This window comes from Molossus molossus, unplaced genomic scaffold (assembly GCF_014108415.1).
Source record: "Molossus molossus isolate mMolMol1 unplaced genomic scaffold, mMolMol1.p scaffold_m16_p_23, whole genome shotgun sequence".
Classification (NCBI taxonomy): domain Eukaryota; kingdom Metazoa; phylum Chordata; class Mammalia; order Chiroptera; family Molossidae; genus Molossus; species Molossus molossus.
The window spans coordinates 18,820,151-18,837,211 of record NW_023425359.1 but is presented as its reverse complement, the minus strand read 5'-3'; the positions used below and the strand labels follow the sequence as shown (position 1 = coordinate 18,837,211).

The 17,061-nt window shown below is 43.3% G+C and overlaps 1 protein-coding gene across 1 annotated transcript in view; it reads left to right on the top strand.

Moving 5' to 3' along the window:
- The window catches only part of SPATA17 (spermatogenesis associated 17), an 89,003-nt gene that overhangs the window by 54,600 nt on the left and 17,342 nt on the right, over positions 1 to 17,061 (top strand). The window contains exons 8-10 of the mRNA XM_036277730.1: positions 671 to 814; positions 8,434 to 8,438; positions 8,612 to 8,747. Of these exons, the coding sequence (XP_036133623.1) occupies positions 671 to 814; positions 8,434 to 8,438; positions 8,612 to 8,747 (285 nt within the window). The remainder of the gene's footprint in view (positions 1 to 670; positions 815 to 8,433; positions 8,439 to 8,611; positions 8,748 to 17,061) is intronic.

The following is a 17,061-nucleotide window of genomic DNA, read 5'->3' as shown; positions in this document are numbered from 1 at the left end:
TAAATACAAGGTTTGGCATTCCCCTAGAAGCTTTATTTTAATGACAAAACACTCGCCATCCTTTTTGATTTATAGAAGTGCTCTTTGAAAACCGTGTTCCAAATTGTTCCTAATATTTTAACTCAGAAAAAGGAGAGAATTCTTTTCAAGTTGTATAAAAGGAAACACGCTTTTTAAAATTTGAAAGTAGACCAACCTATAACTACAAATTCACTAGTTTTTCATAAAAACTTTTGATGTGAGGGAAATTCTGCTCAATCAAAAACATTTTTAATACAATCACTGGGACTTGTGTGAACATTTCTTGAAGCTGTGATAGTCTTCCGTCCTGTATTTTCCTAATTCAGAGAAGAACAAATTGTTTCTTTAAAAAGTTGAGGGGGGTGGGGGAGCAGCAAGGATGAAATAAACCAAAGAACTCATATGCATGTATGCGTAACCAGTGGACATAGACGACAATGCTGGGGGGGTGTATGGGGAGGAGGGTGTCTGGGGGGGAAAAAGAAGAGACGTCTGTAACAAAATAAATAAATAAAAACTGCAGAAATTAATTTTTAAAAAGTACTTTGGTAAACTTGCTATGCTTTGTGGATATTCGGTAGCCTTGGCCATCAATAATGGGGTCAAGGAACCCTCCCTAACGAAGTATTTGCGTCCTCCCGCCTGTCAGGGACCCTTCCGGGCTCTCGCCGAAGTCCTGGAGCAGCGCTACAAGCCTCTGGAGCCGACGCTGCGGGCGGCCGAGCCCATCGACGGGTTAAGAGAGGCCAGAAAGGAATTCCGAGGGCAGGAAGGGGCAAGGAACATGCACGACGTGTGAGTTCTCAGCGTCACAAAGTAGCGGTCCATGTTCGGGGACTCGCGTCATCTCACATTTTCTATTTCTGATATTGTGGAGAATCCTTTATTTGTGAGAAAAGGTCAAGTCCTCCTGACCTATTCAGAAGCAACCTGCAACGTGCAAATGTTTTCGATAGGTCAGCGTCAATGACCATATTGACCACAGTTGCCCTGGATCAGGGGCCCACCCTACTCCAGTGTGACCTCATCTTGATGTATTACGTCTGCAGTGACCATATTTCCATAAGGTCACAGTCTTTCCCGTGTTCTTATACAATCATGGGACGTGAGACAACACTGTCTTTGGAGCGCGGAGTACAGAGGGTTTTTTGGGGAAGTCCCTTTAAAGCTTTGTTTGTTTGTTTCTTTGTTTTTTCTTTATTGATTTTAGAGAGAGGGAGGAAGGGAGAGGAAGAGAGAGATAGAAACATTGATGAGAGAGAACATCGATTGAACACCTCCTGCATGCCCCCCACTGGGGATCGGGCCCACAACCCGGGCATGTGCCCTGACCGGGAATCAAACTGGCAACTTCTTGGTGCAGGGTCAACGCTCAACCACTGAGCCGCACAGCCGGGCTATACGTTTGTTCTTGACCCTAAAGAAGCTCATTCTTCTTGCTCATGCCTTCTGAAGAGAACGTTCCCTCCTCCGTGTGTCTGTCTGTATGATACCAGGATCTCACCTAAGCAATTCGTAAATAACTGCCCAGTGGTTTCAGTGAGAAGCTCTGGCACTTACTGATTCAGCAAATGTGTGTGTGTCAGGAGCAGTTCTAGGCTCGAGGGACATAGCACTGAGGAGAACAGACTCTCTGCTCCCACGCCTCTTCCGACTTGAACCAAACCAGACAACCCAGTGAAATTCTGAGCAAAATGTGCTACGGGTGAGCTCTGGGACACGGTCCCCACGCGTGAGAGACCACAAGCGCCATGACCTTCTTTTTCAATATAGAGTTTGCTCTGGTCTGCGGTCTGGATTTTGGTAGAGAAAAGAGAAGAGAAAAGGTGGTTGTTGGTATGGGGGCAAAGAATGATGGCAGGAGTTGTTCACCGAACAACCAGAAGACCAATGTGGCAGGAAGTAATTTTCATGTGAGGCAGTAGAAAGAAAAAGTGTGCGAGGCTTCAAGGCCAAGGATGTGAGGGTTGATCGGTAGATAATGGTGAGTTATTTAAGGCTTTAGAGTAAGAGGATGTTATAAAAAGAATATGAATTTGTTGGTTGCGAGACAGGTGTATTTAAAAAGAAATATGTGGAAGGAAAGGGAGCCCATTAGGGGAACAGTGCAGTAATTTCGGCGAAAGGTAGCAAGCTAGAACCACGGTGATGGCAGGATGCAGTGTTTCACTCTTTTTTTGTACTTTCTTCTTTCTGCACTTTATTCCTTCCTCCCATAATCTCTCTGATCACTTCTGTTCAGAGGACTCCAACTACCGCCTCTATGCCAATGGTTTCCACTCTAGATCTCTGAGCTCTGACTCCTACGTCCCAGATGTATATGTTCACCCATCATCTCTGTTTGCATCGCCACCAGATGTCCCCAACTCAGACTGACCCACACTGGCCCGCTTCTTCTGTCTTGAGTGTGGGTTTCAGGACCAGTGATCTACCCAGGAGAGGGATTTGTGAGGGTCCCTGTTCTCCTTCTCCAGCCTGGTGTTGGTCCTCAACTCTTGTCCTTCCTGCCTTTCAAGTCTCTTCCAGTTCAGCCCTTTCCCTCTCTGCTCCTGCTCTAACTCAGGCACTGTCGGTCTCTGTTTTCAGCTGCTGTAAACAGCCTATTGGGTCCACCCCTCTTACACCCATTCTGCCCTTGCCTGAGGCAACACTAGAGAGATTCAAGTGAGCAGTGATTTAGCCACATGCTTCCCCCCCCTTTTATTGATTTGAGAGAGCGAGGAAATGAGAGGGAGAGGGAGAGAGAAACATCGATGAGAGAAGAACATCGACTGGCCGCCTCCTGCATGCCCCCCACTGGGGATCGGGCCACAACCTGGGCATGTGCCCTGACCGGGAATCGAACCCGCAACTTCTTGGTGCCTGGGTCGATGCTCAACCACTGAGCCACATTGGCCGGAGTCAGCCACATGTTTTTTTAATGTTTTGTGGGTTTTTTTTGTTTTGTATTTTTTTTATCAACTTCAGGATAAACCCTAATTCCTGCTGCAAGACATAAGCCACGCAGGATGCGATCCGGGCTTCTTTCTCCAGCAGCCTCCTGCCCCGCCCCACAGACACCTGTGCTCCAGGCGACGGGGACGTTTCATTCCCTTTAGAGACCGTGTTCCCTCTGCGCCACGAAGGCGTTTCCTACCTCCCCACCTTACTCCACCTGCCAAATCCACCGCACAAAAGTGCGAATGTATTGCTCATTTACTTTTCGAGAAATGGAAAAAGCAACATATGCCTATTGTCAAACCCCGAAACCTCATGAGGGGGCGGATCCCCGGTTCTGTTTTCCAGAGGCACCTGCTGCCAGTCACTTCGTGTGTGTCTAGCCAGGCATTGCTGGTGGCACGGACGATTGTGGGTGTCTGCATTGTTCCTGTACTGTGAACAATGGCAGAAGGGGAAACACACTGTGCCTCCTCTTTGTGGACTGTGGTCAGACAGAATTTCAGGGTTTTTCAGAGGCTGTTCTAGGGCATGTTTGCAGATATGAAATGGGATGCTACAAGGTGCCTATATGAAGCGGGGCGAGAGGGCATTATTATGAAGAAGTGGAAGAAAGCAGAGGTCACAGAGTTATCAGAGTAAACGTTGCATTTACCTGTCAAGATGGCAGAGCTGGCAAAGACGCGGTGGTCACGAACCACGTGGCACAGGCTGCGGGCTTCACCGAAGGCTCATGGGAGGTGCCCAGGCCCTGTCTGTGAGTGCCTCCTCTTACGTGCGACCATCTGGTCTACTACAGGAGACAATAATCATACAGACTGTGACCGTACCCTCAAAGGATGCCTGCAGGACATCACTGTAGAAGTAGGCCAACCTGTGTTCCTGTAGGCAGGATAAAGGCCCCCCGCGGAGCTCACGCCCTGATCCCGGGAGGCTGTGACTATGTTACCTTGGATGAGAAAGAGGATTTTGCAGATGGGATCGAGGATTGAAAAATGGGGAGGTCATCCTGGATTATCTGGGGGTCGAGGGAATAGAATCAGGAGGATCCCGAAAAGTGGAAGAGGAGGTGGAGAGAGATTCGAACACACGAAAGGCCAGAGCAGCACAACTAAGCACAGCTCATCGTCACTAGCCCCGGAGATGGAGGAACGAGCCACAGCCAAGGATGCAGGCAGCCCCGGAGCCCCCAGAAGGCACACAGTCCCCCACAGCCTGCTTGTACCCCCAGACCCACCTCAGGCTTCTGGCCTCCAGAGCTCCAAGCGGATGAATCTGTATTCCTTCCGCCACTGAGCTGGTGGCCATTAGTTACGGCAGCGACAGAAAACGAATACGGATCCAAGGACCTACTAGATGAGCTCTCTGTGCTGAGATGACTTCCACACCCGAGCGGAACGGGAGGGAAGCCCTTAGCTCCCAGGGATTCAGGGTTCTTCTGCGGGGTTAGGGTGCAGACACGCAGAGGGTTAAACAAATCTGTGTGACTTTGGCTAGAGCAGCGGTTCTCAACCCTTGGGTCACGACCCCTTTGGGGGTCAAACGACCCTTTCACAGGGGTCGCCTAAGACATAACAGTAGCGCCCTGGCCGGTTTGGCTCAGCAGTTAGAGTGTCGGCCTGCGGTCCTGAGAGACCCGGGTTCGGTTCCCGCTAAGGGCACGTACCTCGGTTGCAGTTTGTCCCCGGCCCTGGTCAGTTGTGCGGGTGGCAGCCACTCGATGTGTCCCTTCCACATCGATGTTTCTCTCTCTCTCTCTGTTCCTCTCTCTCCCTCCCACTCTACCTGAACGAAAAATGGAAAAATGTCCTCCGGTGAGGATTAAAAAAAAAAAAAGACATAACAGTAGCAAAATTACAGTTATGAAGTAGCAACGAAAATCATTTTATGGTTGGGGGTCCCCACAACATGAGGGACCGTATCCAAGGGTGGCGGCATCAGGAAGGTTGAGAACCACTGGGCTGGAGCTTCGCTGCGAAGAGACGTGTATGATTGAATCAGATCGTGGGAATACTGTGTTTTGAACTTGCATAGGCTTGTGTGAGAACCTGGGTACAGACAGGTGTTACTTGCCCGACAGTCATTGGAGCAGAGGCCCAACTCGCTCGCCTCTCAGGATGTTTGGCCGGGCCTGAGGGTGAACTTGCCATAAGACAGGTTCTCAGGAGGAAAACACACAGATGCACTCCAGTGCCATGTGACCAGAGAGCCCTCCTAAGGAAACGAGCACCCCAGAAGCGGCACACCCTGGTGCTTCTACAGCAGCTTGAGCAAAGAGAAGCAGTTGTAGAAAAGTAACTAAAATACAGGAGGAAACCAAGGAGGGTGACAAGGTCTGTCTGTGCAGAATTGTCCCGAGACCAGGAAGTGTTAGCTTTGGATTTCCGGGGGAAAAGGAGAGGTCAGAACCTTTCCCTTATACCAGTTGTTTTCAAGTACCTTTAGCTCAAAATAATGCTTGGCCAAAATGGCTTTGTTTGGGAACGGATTCTGCCACGCTTACTTAGTGAGAGACGTCCTGTGGATGTTCAGTGGCAAAGTGGAACCGGGGACTCGGTTGCTGCAGCTCCTCCGCTTGCTGGCACGGATAAGAAACGTTCAGTAGCGATGGCTCTTCTGTGTCTTGCCTTCGTTTCTCTCAAAGTTCGCCGTCTAGCTCAGACAGAAGCCTACGGAAAGAGTAGAGGCCTCCTGCCCGGCCAGTGTGGCTCAGTGGTTGAGCATCAGCTCGTGCACCAAGAGGTCACTGGTTCAATTCCCAGCTGGGGCACATGCCCAGGTTGTGGGCCCGATCCCCAGTAGGGGGCATGCAGGAGGCGGCCAGTCAGTGTTCTCCCTCATCGATGTTTCTATCTCTCTCTCCCTCTCCATTCCTTTCTCTCTAAAACCAATAAAGAAAAAAAAATTTTTTTTAAAGAGTAGATTATTTCTTTGTAAATTTTAAAAATATTTTTCTGATTAAGTATTAGTGTAAAAATGCTAAGAAACCGGATCTTCAGTAACAGTTTTTTAAAAGAATCTGGTGTAGAGAGATGAGATCTGGTTGTTTGTCACCGAAGAATAGGGATAAGGAAACTCAACCCATCTCAAACTGGTTTTGACTTCTGTCTTTTTCCCCAGCACTCCGGCCCTGTGCAATTTGCATGTTTTCCGAACTGTTATTATATTATGATAAAGAAGGATTATCAGATATTTTCAGAGAGTGTTTTCTTAACAATTCAACTTTTATTTGTAACTCTTCCATTTATTTTAATTACCAGCACAGTGTGCAACATTTATTAATCAGCAGAGCCTTTTTAAGTTAAAATACTAGATTAGCTAACCCCATTAACACAGGAGACTCCAAGCAAGCAGTGAGGGGAGTGGTGGTCACCATGCGCCCCGTGTCCTCCACGCGGGCGCGCCGGGGCACACTTAACCGTGATTGCCCTCTTTGATCCGGCCCTCCCCCGCCTTCCCCAGCTCATTTCCGCTGGAAATTTGCAAAGTGCCGCCTTCGTTTTTCCAGCTTCATTTTTCTAATGAAGTTCTGGTGCTTTGTAACACTGGGGATGCAGATGATAAGCTTGTGTATAATTAAGAAGTTCTTGAATTTGTCTACAAAGGATTCCTTTATTTCTTTGTACAGCGGAGACCTCACTCTCTCTTTGTCCAGGGTTTCCTTGAAAATAAAATGTTGTGTTGTCCGGCCGGTGTGGCTCAGTGGTTGAGCGTCGACCCATGTACCAGGAGGTCGCTGGTTCGATTCCCGGTCAGGTTGTGGGCCCGATCCCCAGTGGAGGGCACGCAGGAGGCGGCCAATTGATGTTCTCTCTCATCGATGTTTCTATCTCGCTCTCCCTATCCCTTCCTCTCTCTCTAGAATCAATAAAGAAAAAATATTTTTAAAAAAAGAAAAAGAAAAGAAAATGTTGTGGGTATCTTTTTTTAAAATAAATGACCACAGAATACTTCAATTCTGTTATTATAGACCTCTAAGTCTAAAGAAGTTTAAGATTTATAACATGTAGTTAATTGACAATTTGGAATACTTCTAGTGATATACCTGAGAATATTATGTATACTTTTAGTGTATGCAATTCGATAAGTCATAAAAAGATACTTTTAGTCTTTTGAGTCAGATTTTATCATAACACAATGCCTCACGTATGTTAGCTAAAGACCAGCTGACTTTCAGTCCCTTTGTGAAGCTCGTGGATTATTTGTTGTTGTTGAGAAAGACAGTCAAGTCGTTTTGTGCCACTCATGTCGCCATATCGGAGTGCCATGCGCACATCCTGGATTGTCCCGTTTCAATTTGGGGTTCAAAAGCGGGGGTCAGAGAGACTGGAAGCCTGAACAGACATTTGCCAGGCAGAGCCAGGACAGTGGCCTGGACAAAGCCACCTCTAGTTAAAAAGTGCTCACCCTGGCTAGTTTGCTCAGTGGTTAGAGCACCAGCCCTTGAACCGAAGGGTTGTGGGTCAGATTCCAGCAGGGGCACGTACCTGGGTTTGCAGGTATGATCCCCACCCCTGGCTGGGGTCTTTCAGGAGGCAACCAATGGATGTGTCTCTCTCACATCAATGTTTCTCTCTCTCTCTTTCTCTCCCTTCCACTCTATCTAAAATCAATGGAAAAATATCTTCAGGTGAGTATTAACAACAACAACAGCAAAAAGTGCGTAGCTCATGGGGTTTCACGCCCATCCCGAGAAGAGCTCAGAGCTTTGGTGCCTCGAGCCAATGGCAGCAATGAGATGGGCGTGTAGGTGGAGCCAGAGAACAAAGGGCCGCGTGTATGTGCGAGGAGAAGACGTTCGCACTTTGCCATATGGAGACTGAACGCACCGCAGTGTTTTAATCACTGGGAAAAGAACAGGCAGCCTACAAATATCACCTTATTCGCTATGTCCGTGGTGAAGGGATGGGAGTCCCTGCTGATGAGACCAGTGAGGGGACCGTGGCCATAGTCCGTCTCGGAGATGAACAGACTCACCATAGAAGAGGGGCCTTGGTAGCAGAAGGAGGAGAAACATTGATAAACCGCTTAATAGGCAGAACTCTATAAGCTACACCAACCTGATTCAGGGGGCAACTGAGAAAGGTGTGGTTGGTGTGGTCGGGGGCACAGGTGCAGTTAGGGTCACTACTGTAGAACCCTCGAAGTTGTAAAAACACAGATTTACTCAAGGTAGCTCAAGAAATGAAGGGTGTGTTTGAAGAGATGCATTGAGGACCTGTCGATATATGAGAAAACAAAGAAATCCTGGACCAAGATGCCTCAGGTGGGGCGGGGGCGGATGTCCCTTAGCAGCATCTCTGGGTTCTACATTGCTGCTCCACAACTCCTCTCTCCCGACAGCTCTATCTGTGGGCTCACCTTCTTTCCCATAGACCCTCCGCTTGCACTTTATCATCATGGCCTGATTCAATATCACCCTCCAACTCCAGAACCCAGGGCTAATTCTGGTTTCAGCTCAAACTCCCGAAAGAGAATCTGTTTTGCTCAATTTGTATGATCAAACTAGTCCACACAGGTCATAGGCTTGGAATATAATAGATACTTGATGAATATGTATTAACGTGTGCATATACGTATTAACATATGCATATAATAGTAATCCAGTGTCTCTAGAAATCCAATTGAGAATGTCACCTTAATGTTCTTTCAGGTTTTTGCCATTCTCTTCCTACCATAAGAATAAAAAGTACATTCCGTCACTGCATTTGTCAAGCAAGTACAGTTCTGACTCTTATGGAAGTCAACACTTCAGAGACAAAAATCCTAAGAAATGGATCTGTGACAAGGTGAGTTAATGCAACATTTTTAAAAATGTTGTTTTAAAAATATGTTTTTATTAATTTTTTTTTTTTTTTTTTTTTAGAGAGAGATAGAAACATCCAAGTGAGAGAGAAACATCCATCGGCTGCCTCCTGCACACCCCGGGAATCAAACCAGGACCTCTCAGTCCATGGGATGGTGCTCGATCCACTGAGCCACACCGGCCAGGCATAATGTCACATTTTTTTTTAAATGGTGTTCCTTTTAAAAGACTAAAGTAGACACTTTTTACAGCAAATATAAATATTCCCATTACAATGAATACCTTCATTGTTACAAAAGAATTTATAGCTATTTCATGTCAAGATGGGGCTGCTGACCTGTGCTGGTAAGAATTTGTGTTAAGGTTTTGGGGTTTGTCTTTTAGGGTTGTGTTCTTATGTTCTGTGGCTCAGCTCCCCTGTGGTCAGTGGCATGGACCACTAGCTTTGGCCAACCCAACCAGGGCCAAGGCTTGAATCAGTGGTCACAGAATGGCATTCAGCTGACCCTCAGGCACAGAGACCAGAGCTTGCTTGTTTTCTCTCCATCTCTGTATGTTTTTAGATAGACAGATAGATAGATGGACAGATAGACAGACCACGGCATAGATTTATGTGATACCATATGTATACTTATAATATAGAAAAGAATAAAACAAATGAATATTTATTGTCTGGTTCTAAAATAATATTTGTTAGCACTTAGACAAAAATTTCTGAATTGGGAAAACACTAAGATGGTCCTATAGTAGAGGGGAAAAGGACAGTTTTTACTATGTGTTTAACCTACTGTCTAGAAGTTAGAAATTATAACTTATTTATAGCAAAATTACACAGATAAAATGAAGTTGTAAGTGATTTTCGGGAAGGGGGTTAGGGCCGTTGAGCTCCATATACTACGAGGCTTATTGGTTGAGCCTATCAGTGAGGATTTATTTATACATAATCTCCTTCCTTGCCCTGGCTGGTTGCTCAGTGGTTAGAGCGTCAGCCTGTGGACCAATGAGTCGTGGATTCGATTCAGGGGGCACGTACCTCAGTTGCAGTTCATCCCCGGCCCTGATTGGGGTCATGCGGGAAGCAACCAGTCCATGTGTCCTCGCGTCAATGTTTCTCTCTCTCTCCCTCTTCCTCTCTCTACCTCCGACTCTGTAAAACAATAATAATAATAATTATAATAATTTTTCAAAAGGATGTGATGCGTCTTACTAAAAGGTAAATGCAGTACAGGTCATATTCTAGACAGAAAAATAGGGGAAGTGACCTTAGAGGAGGAGAGTGCCCATGGCTACAGAACGAAGCTGGGGAGGGCGAGCCGTTGCCGAGACCCGCGGATCTCCGCCCTGGGCGGGAAGCGAGGCCGCGCCAGGCTGCAGAGGCTCCGTCAGGACGAAGGAAATCAAGATGCTACTTTCCCGAACTCCAACTAAAATTCCTTCTGTGACGACATTGTACACGTGGGCGCACCGGGGATGAGTCACGCAGAGAGAAACTTGGATACTTCAGGAAGTGCCTCTTTATTTAGCAACTACTAAGACATCTTTTTATTTTTATTTTTATTTTTTAAGTGGTCTTCCAAAACATTAAATAATAATTCCATGGCATAAGGAATATGTATAGTTCAGCTGGTCCACTGATTGGGAAACCGAAATGTTGGTGATGATGTAAAAATCCCCAGTAAAACGATTCTAGGCACTTATTTTTGCCTAATACGCAACTATACAGAATATGGGCTTCATAATATTTCTAAAGTATTTAATTTCATATTTTGAATGCAGTGTGCTCCGTATGTTATTTTTTTGACATAAACATTTTTTTCTTTTATGTCCTCTCACCATTCTATTTAAATCAAAGAAATATTCAGTTCTTTAAAATGGAAATGACTCACCATAGGACATTAAACTACTTCAGAGTAACAGAGATCTTTGTGTAGATATTTCTTCCTAAAATAATCTTGTACTGTAGAGACTTTGAATACCCATTAAAAAGAAAACTAGTTTATTTGGCTTTTTTTTCCCCCCCAGGAATTATCGTGTGTTCCTGTGTTCTTTTAGAAAGTATATATAGCCCTGGCCGGTTTGGCTCAGTGGTTAGAACATCAGTTCGTGGACCAGAGTCCCAGGTTCAGTTCCCGCTAAGGGCATGTACCTTGGTTGTGGTTCATCCCTGGCCCCAGTTGGGGTCATGTGGGTGGCAACCAATCAATGTGTCTCTTTCATCCACATTTCTCTCTTTCTCTCCCTCTCACTCTCCCTCCCACTCTATATGAAGGTAAATGCAAAAATGTCCTTGGGTGAGGATAAAAAAAAAAAAAGAAAGTATATATAGCTAAAGAGTTAATGACAAATAATTGTTCTTGTAGACTCTGACAATTAAGCAACAAAAGTATAGAAATTTTTTCAATTTTAATAAATCACTAGTCTACTTAACTCTGTACAAAACCAGGTCAAAAAACAGTTGAGAGAAAATCCAATGTTAATTTCTCTCTAATCACAGTACATGAAATCAATTAATATATCAAATATTTTTAATACTTTCTGCTTTATTTTTAATGCTATGGATATGAAGAACACTATACAAAGACATCACAAAATCAGTGAGTCGGGAGCAAATAACCCTGTCCTCTCCTGAAAGTATAAAAATCAATAATGAAAAATAACATGTACCAGTTTTCTTGGACGTATAGCTGTCAATAATAAAATAATGTACGTAGGATATAACTCACTCATATTTCTTTGATCTATTTGTGAAATGCCTCAAGTAAATGGTACGAGTCTAGCTCTGTGTTAAATGGTCAGACTTTTTAAGTGCTGATATCTACTTGGTATTGATAAATTCTTTGTTGTGCTCATGTCAGTATTTAAAATGGAAGTGAAACTTAATCAGGGGAATGTACTAGTCACTGTTAATTTACTCTATTTGGGCATACCCAAAAGAGTTGGACAAGTCAAAATTCAGGATACTAAAAACATTATTTTGCTTGTCAAAACAATTACATATGCTCGTATTAACTGAAGCACAAATGATGGTCTAAGTCCCTTTATCTTCATTGGAATTCGTTTTTATATTCACTTTTTTTTTCCTTTATTGATTTTTACAGAGGAAGGGAGAGAGAGAGAGAAACATCGATGAGAGAGAACATCGATTGGCCGCCTCCTGCACACCCCCCACTGGGGATCCAGCCCACAACCTGGGCATGTGCCCTGACCGGGAATCGAACTGGTGACCTCTTGGTGCCTGGGTCGACGCTCAACCACTGAGCCACACTGGCTGGACTCATATTCACTTCAGACAACTGACTTTAACGGGACCGTTTGTGTTTTTTCTTGTTTGCCAAACTCAGGAAGAGACCTTTTTGGTGGTTCATGTTGACCTGCCTACAACAGGTGAATTACACCAGGAGAGCAGCCCCCCGCCCCATGTGTTGTTGTTGTTACTTTCACATGCATTTTGGTCCTAAACAAGTCTTGATAAGCTGCAAAGCATAGAAATACTGAATACTCCACAAGGAATTAATTTAGAGGACCTAAGCATATTGCACAGGACATAAAGTTGACCTTTCCTGTCTGCGGCTCCGGGCATGGAGTGGGATGTGCATCCTGTCAGAGGGTTAATGTGGCATAGCGCTGTCTGCAGAAACTTGGGTGGGACTGCGACTGCTTGCCCACTGCACCCAGTGATTGAATCCGCTGTCGCCAGAATCCTGATAATAATGAACATTCAGCTTAACGACCGTGATTATGATGATCATAATTGATGCGCCGTACAGGGTGTGGGCATCATTATGGCTGAACTGAGCAGCAGAGAAACATGCCTCAGTTAGGGGTAATTTTACTTTTATGCATTGATTGGGGTAAAATATGCTTTTCCATTTAAACAGACCAGCTTCATATAATTTTAAGACTCTTTCTGTACGTACTGATGGATGATTATGCACTTGCAGAGAGACAGCCCCTTCCCGTCGCTTGTTTTGTGTTGCTTCATTTCATTAGTGAATGTAAACAGTTAAATAATTAGGTGGAATTGAGGGGAAATATTTTGCTAATGAGCGTGGCCTGCAATAATCAAATATTCACTTTGAGAGCTTTTTTTCTTCTTCTGTCTCGTTATACATCGGGGCCTGAGCTTTTTCCATTTCCTCTCGTTATTACCCTTGCGTCAGACTTCTTGAGGTGGGTAGACTTCAGGAAAACTATGAGTTTATATAATTTTTATTATAAATCTATAGATGCATTTGTATTTACATGTAATATTTATATATACTCCAGCTGGTTTATTATGCACTTTAGAAAATTGGACAGAGCCCAATATTGTCATATGGTTTATTGAAAAAATATGTAACCTTAGAATAGTTTAAATGTGTAATGTTGAGATGCATCTGCTTATACAACCTTTGCTTTTTAATCACCGTCTTGTTTCTGATAGATTTATTACATCATGTAGTACTTTTCAATTATAGTTTTAAAAGTGGCTTCAGAAGAGTTACTGATTTGAATTTTAACTTATGAATGAAAATAACATGTGCAATGAAGTGTCCAAGATTTTCAGTAGATTAGATCAGACCCTATTCATCTGGAAGTATTAACCTAAGGGCTCAATTTGCATTTGAGTCTAAAATATTACACTGGAGTGGTGAGCAAACATAATGGAACGCATTTTCATAAGGCATGGTGAGCCATTTAAAAACATTTTTATTTTGTAGCTGCAATGAGATCTGAGATTAAGAGATCTCTCTCTCCGATGATTAATAACCGTTCCGCTTTAAGGAGGCGTGGCCAGTGTTTCCTGCTGAGGTTGGTAAGATTTCACGCGCCCAGGTGGACGCTTGTGCTGGATGCGCACCTGCCCACCGCGGCGGAGGACAGCATCTTACTACATTGGGCTGTGAAGGGGAGAAGAGAAATTAATAGGGCAAGAGCTATAGGGAGAAATATGGTCAAGTTTTTTGTATGTTTTCTTTTGAGATGGAAGAAGTTTCTGTGTGTTTATCCTTTTTATTGTCTTAAAATCTTTGATCGCGAGTTGTTATTCCATGGAACTTTATATACAATTCTTCGAAATCTGCTGGAAAGTGCATTTCTTCGGGGAAGGTTTTTGATTTGATGTCCAAACCCAAACATAACATGAGTAGGTGGTTAGGACCTCGCCTTTTCTCCACTAACCCGGAACCAAGCATGAAATGGATCCATTGAATCAAGTTTCCATCACAGGGTCTTGCACCTTTTCTAGTTCACCTTCTGAGATGTTATTTGTCGGGAGTGCCGGGTCTTAACCTCTGGTGCAGCCCTGGTGTGCAGCCGGCACTGGGTCCCCATAGAGAAGCATTTGGGATGGAAACAACACTACATCTCTAATGCTCTCTGTAGCTATCACTTAAAACGTATCTATTAGCCCAGCCGGTGTGGTTCAGTGGTTGAGCGTCGACCCATGCACCAAGAGGACGCCAGTTCAATTCCCGGTCAGGGCACATGCCCAGGTTGTGGGCCAGATCTCCAGTGGGGAGCATGCAGGAGGCAGCCAATTGATGTTTCTCTCTCTCTCCCTCTCCCTTCCTTTCTCTCTAAAATCAATAAAGAAAAAAACTTTTTTTAAATAAATGAAAAAATAAAATGTATCTATTATTAGCCCCATTTTCATGTATTAGCATTATAGTAAAAGTTATTTAGAAAGGGATAATATAATCACATTAATAAATTGACCAAGTTCAAGATGATTAAAAGACTAATTTGTTTTTTATTAACTTAAATGTATTTCCCATTTCCCATGTACAGTTTGTCTGAATGTTATAAAAATTAAATATTGGAAGGTAAATATGTCCGATATCTAACTGGTGTTACTTCTAACGCAATATGGAAAAGCTTGCTTTCGAGTCAAATTTTAATTTATAGATAGCATTTTACGTCGTCTTGTATAGTTCAGTTGGTTTTATATCAGAGTATAAAAACAGTGCCTTAAAAATTATTTTTGGTAAGTTTCCAAGTGGGTGCTTACAACTTTTTTAAACTCTTTCAAAAAGGCAAAGGAAACCAGTGGTGACACAGACCGTAAAAATGAAAGGAGGTCAAACACTTCTCTTAATTTGACATCACCGTATTACTTCACATCACTTTCCGTGATACGCACCAAGAAGTGCTCAGAATCCACTCACCTCCTCCACATGCCGGCTTCCTGCTTGAGAACTCATTTGAAGAAATGGTTCCATTGTGAAAATTAATATTGTGCATTTAATTTATTTTAACATACTCAACTGAATATTTTCCCAGTTATGCCTGAAGGCTATATGTCTTCTCATAAAGACATCCTTCACAGAGCTATTTAAACATTGATATTCCTTCTAAAAAGATGCTAGAAGCCATATCACCAGACTGGTTCTGAGAATGCTACAATTTGTTATTTCGGTTGTATAAATGGCAGATTGACAATCGGGTTATTAACTCTGGATTAATTTACGAGTTTACTTTTCATGTGGCTGTTATAAGATTATAAACTATAGGGAAACATTTAAACCTACTAGCATGTTAAGGGTTTAACCAATGTGAAATATCAGATAACTAAAAAGTGGTCACTTGATGGTCGAGGCAGCAACTGACTTTAAAGATATTGATTAAATACTCTGAAGGTACAAAAGTAGTCAAAATAGCTCACAGTGTTGGCTGAAAGGAGGCAAATATTGACCTTACTTTCTTATTAAATCTATTCCAAGAGCGATTTGTGAAGAGTTTGCTCACCACAATTGGAATATTTAATAAAATCTAATTTTCCTCCTCTGTAATTCCTCAGTTGAAAAATGTGGTCCCTTGATGATGATCTAGGGCTTTGAAGAATAAATGGGTTTTAAAGAGAAAATTAGATGGTACTTATTATGCTGTCTCACTAGCAATGGGTTGTCATTTGTCTGTTGTATTACAGATGTCTTGCTCTGCCTACCTTCTTCATTTAATCGTGTAACTTGCCCGTAAGCAGCATTAGAGGGGAAAAAAAATGTTGCTGTATTACTCTTACAATTGATTTCTTTGCTTATCCCAGAGACAGCTCACACTGATTATGCTCAATACAGAATGCATCTCCCCAGCAACCCTTAGTACCTTCCAAGTTCCTTCTGTCCACACGGTCATTCACTTATGCCCAATATTAGGAGATCAACTAGTTCCCTCCCTCCTTCCTTTGGAAAACTTTACCTCAAGCGATCTCCTCCCCAAGTGAAGTTATATATGGCTGGCAAGTTTAGTATTTAAAAAAAGGAAATGCTGTCCAGCCGGTGTGGCTCTGTGGTTGAGCGTCGACCCCTGCACCAAGAGGTCGCTGGTTTGATTCCCGGTCAGGGCACATGCCCAGGTTGTGGGCCAAATCCCAGGTAGGGGGCATGCAGGAGGTGGCCAGTCGATGTTCTCTCTCATTGATGTTTCTATTTCTCTCTCCCATCCTCTCTCTCTAAAATCAATAATAAAGGGGGTGGGGGAAGGAAATGCTGATATAAAAATTACATCCTAGTCCAAAATTAATTTTGCTTAGGGTACATAAAATAGACTTTCTGTGCATTCATCCAAGTAATGTTTTGTTATGAATGGAATGATTTGCCATTAGAAGGCTGGGCTGGAGGCATATCCAAATTCCTCTGCAGCTCACCAACCCAGTACCATGCGTCCGGGTGACACTTCTCACAGCAACAACAAAGAACAAATAGCATGTGCCGTGTACTTTTTTTCCTTCACTTTTGTGTGGTGTGTGCTATTTAAGGAAATTGCTCCCATTTTATTTGTCCACATAGTCAATAGAGGCTCATTTCCATTGCTAAGGCCTATAAACCATTGAGAAAAGGTTAAAGCATTTTCTTCAAACTAGTATTTTTAAAAGAACTAAGTGGAATTTGAAACTGTTTCCCTTTGGAGCTGAAGCTTTGCTGACTTTCTGTGATTTTTGAGACACTGCATATTGTTTTCCTAATTGAATGCAGAAATCATCTGTCATTTTCATGTTGACATTTAATATACATAAATAATGTCCAAAGGGTGGAAGCAATCCCATCTGCAAATATGAATGTACTTTCTAGTTCTAACAGCATAATTACGGGAGAACAAAATATGATGTATAAAATTATACTCAGTTTGGAAGTTTTCATATTCATGGCTAGTGTGACCTAAATTTCAAAGTACAGTAAAAATTCTAAAAATATTCCAGGAAAAAAAAAAGGTGATAGGCTATATTAGATATATTTTTAGCTAACATATGTACTTATTTCTTTTCACCCCAAAACATTACTGATAAAATTTGTCATGCTTTAACTTTCAAATGCTCATCT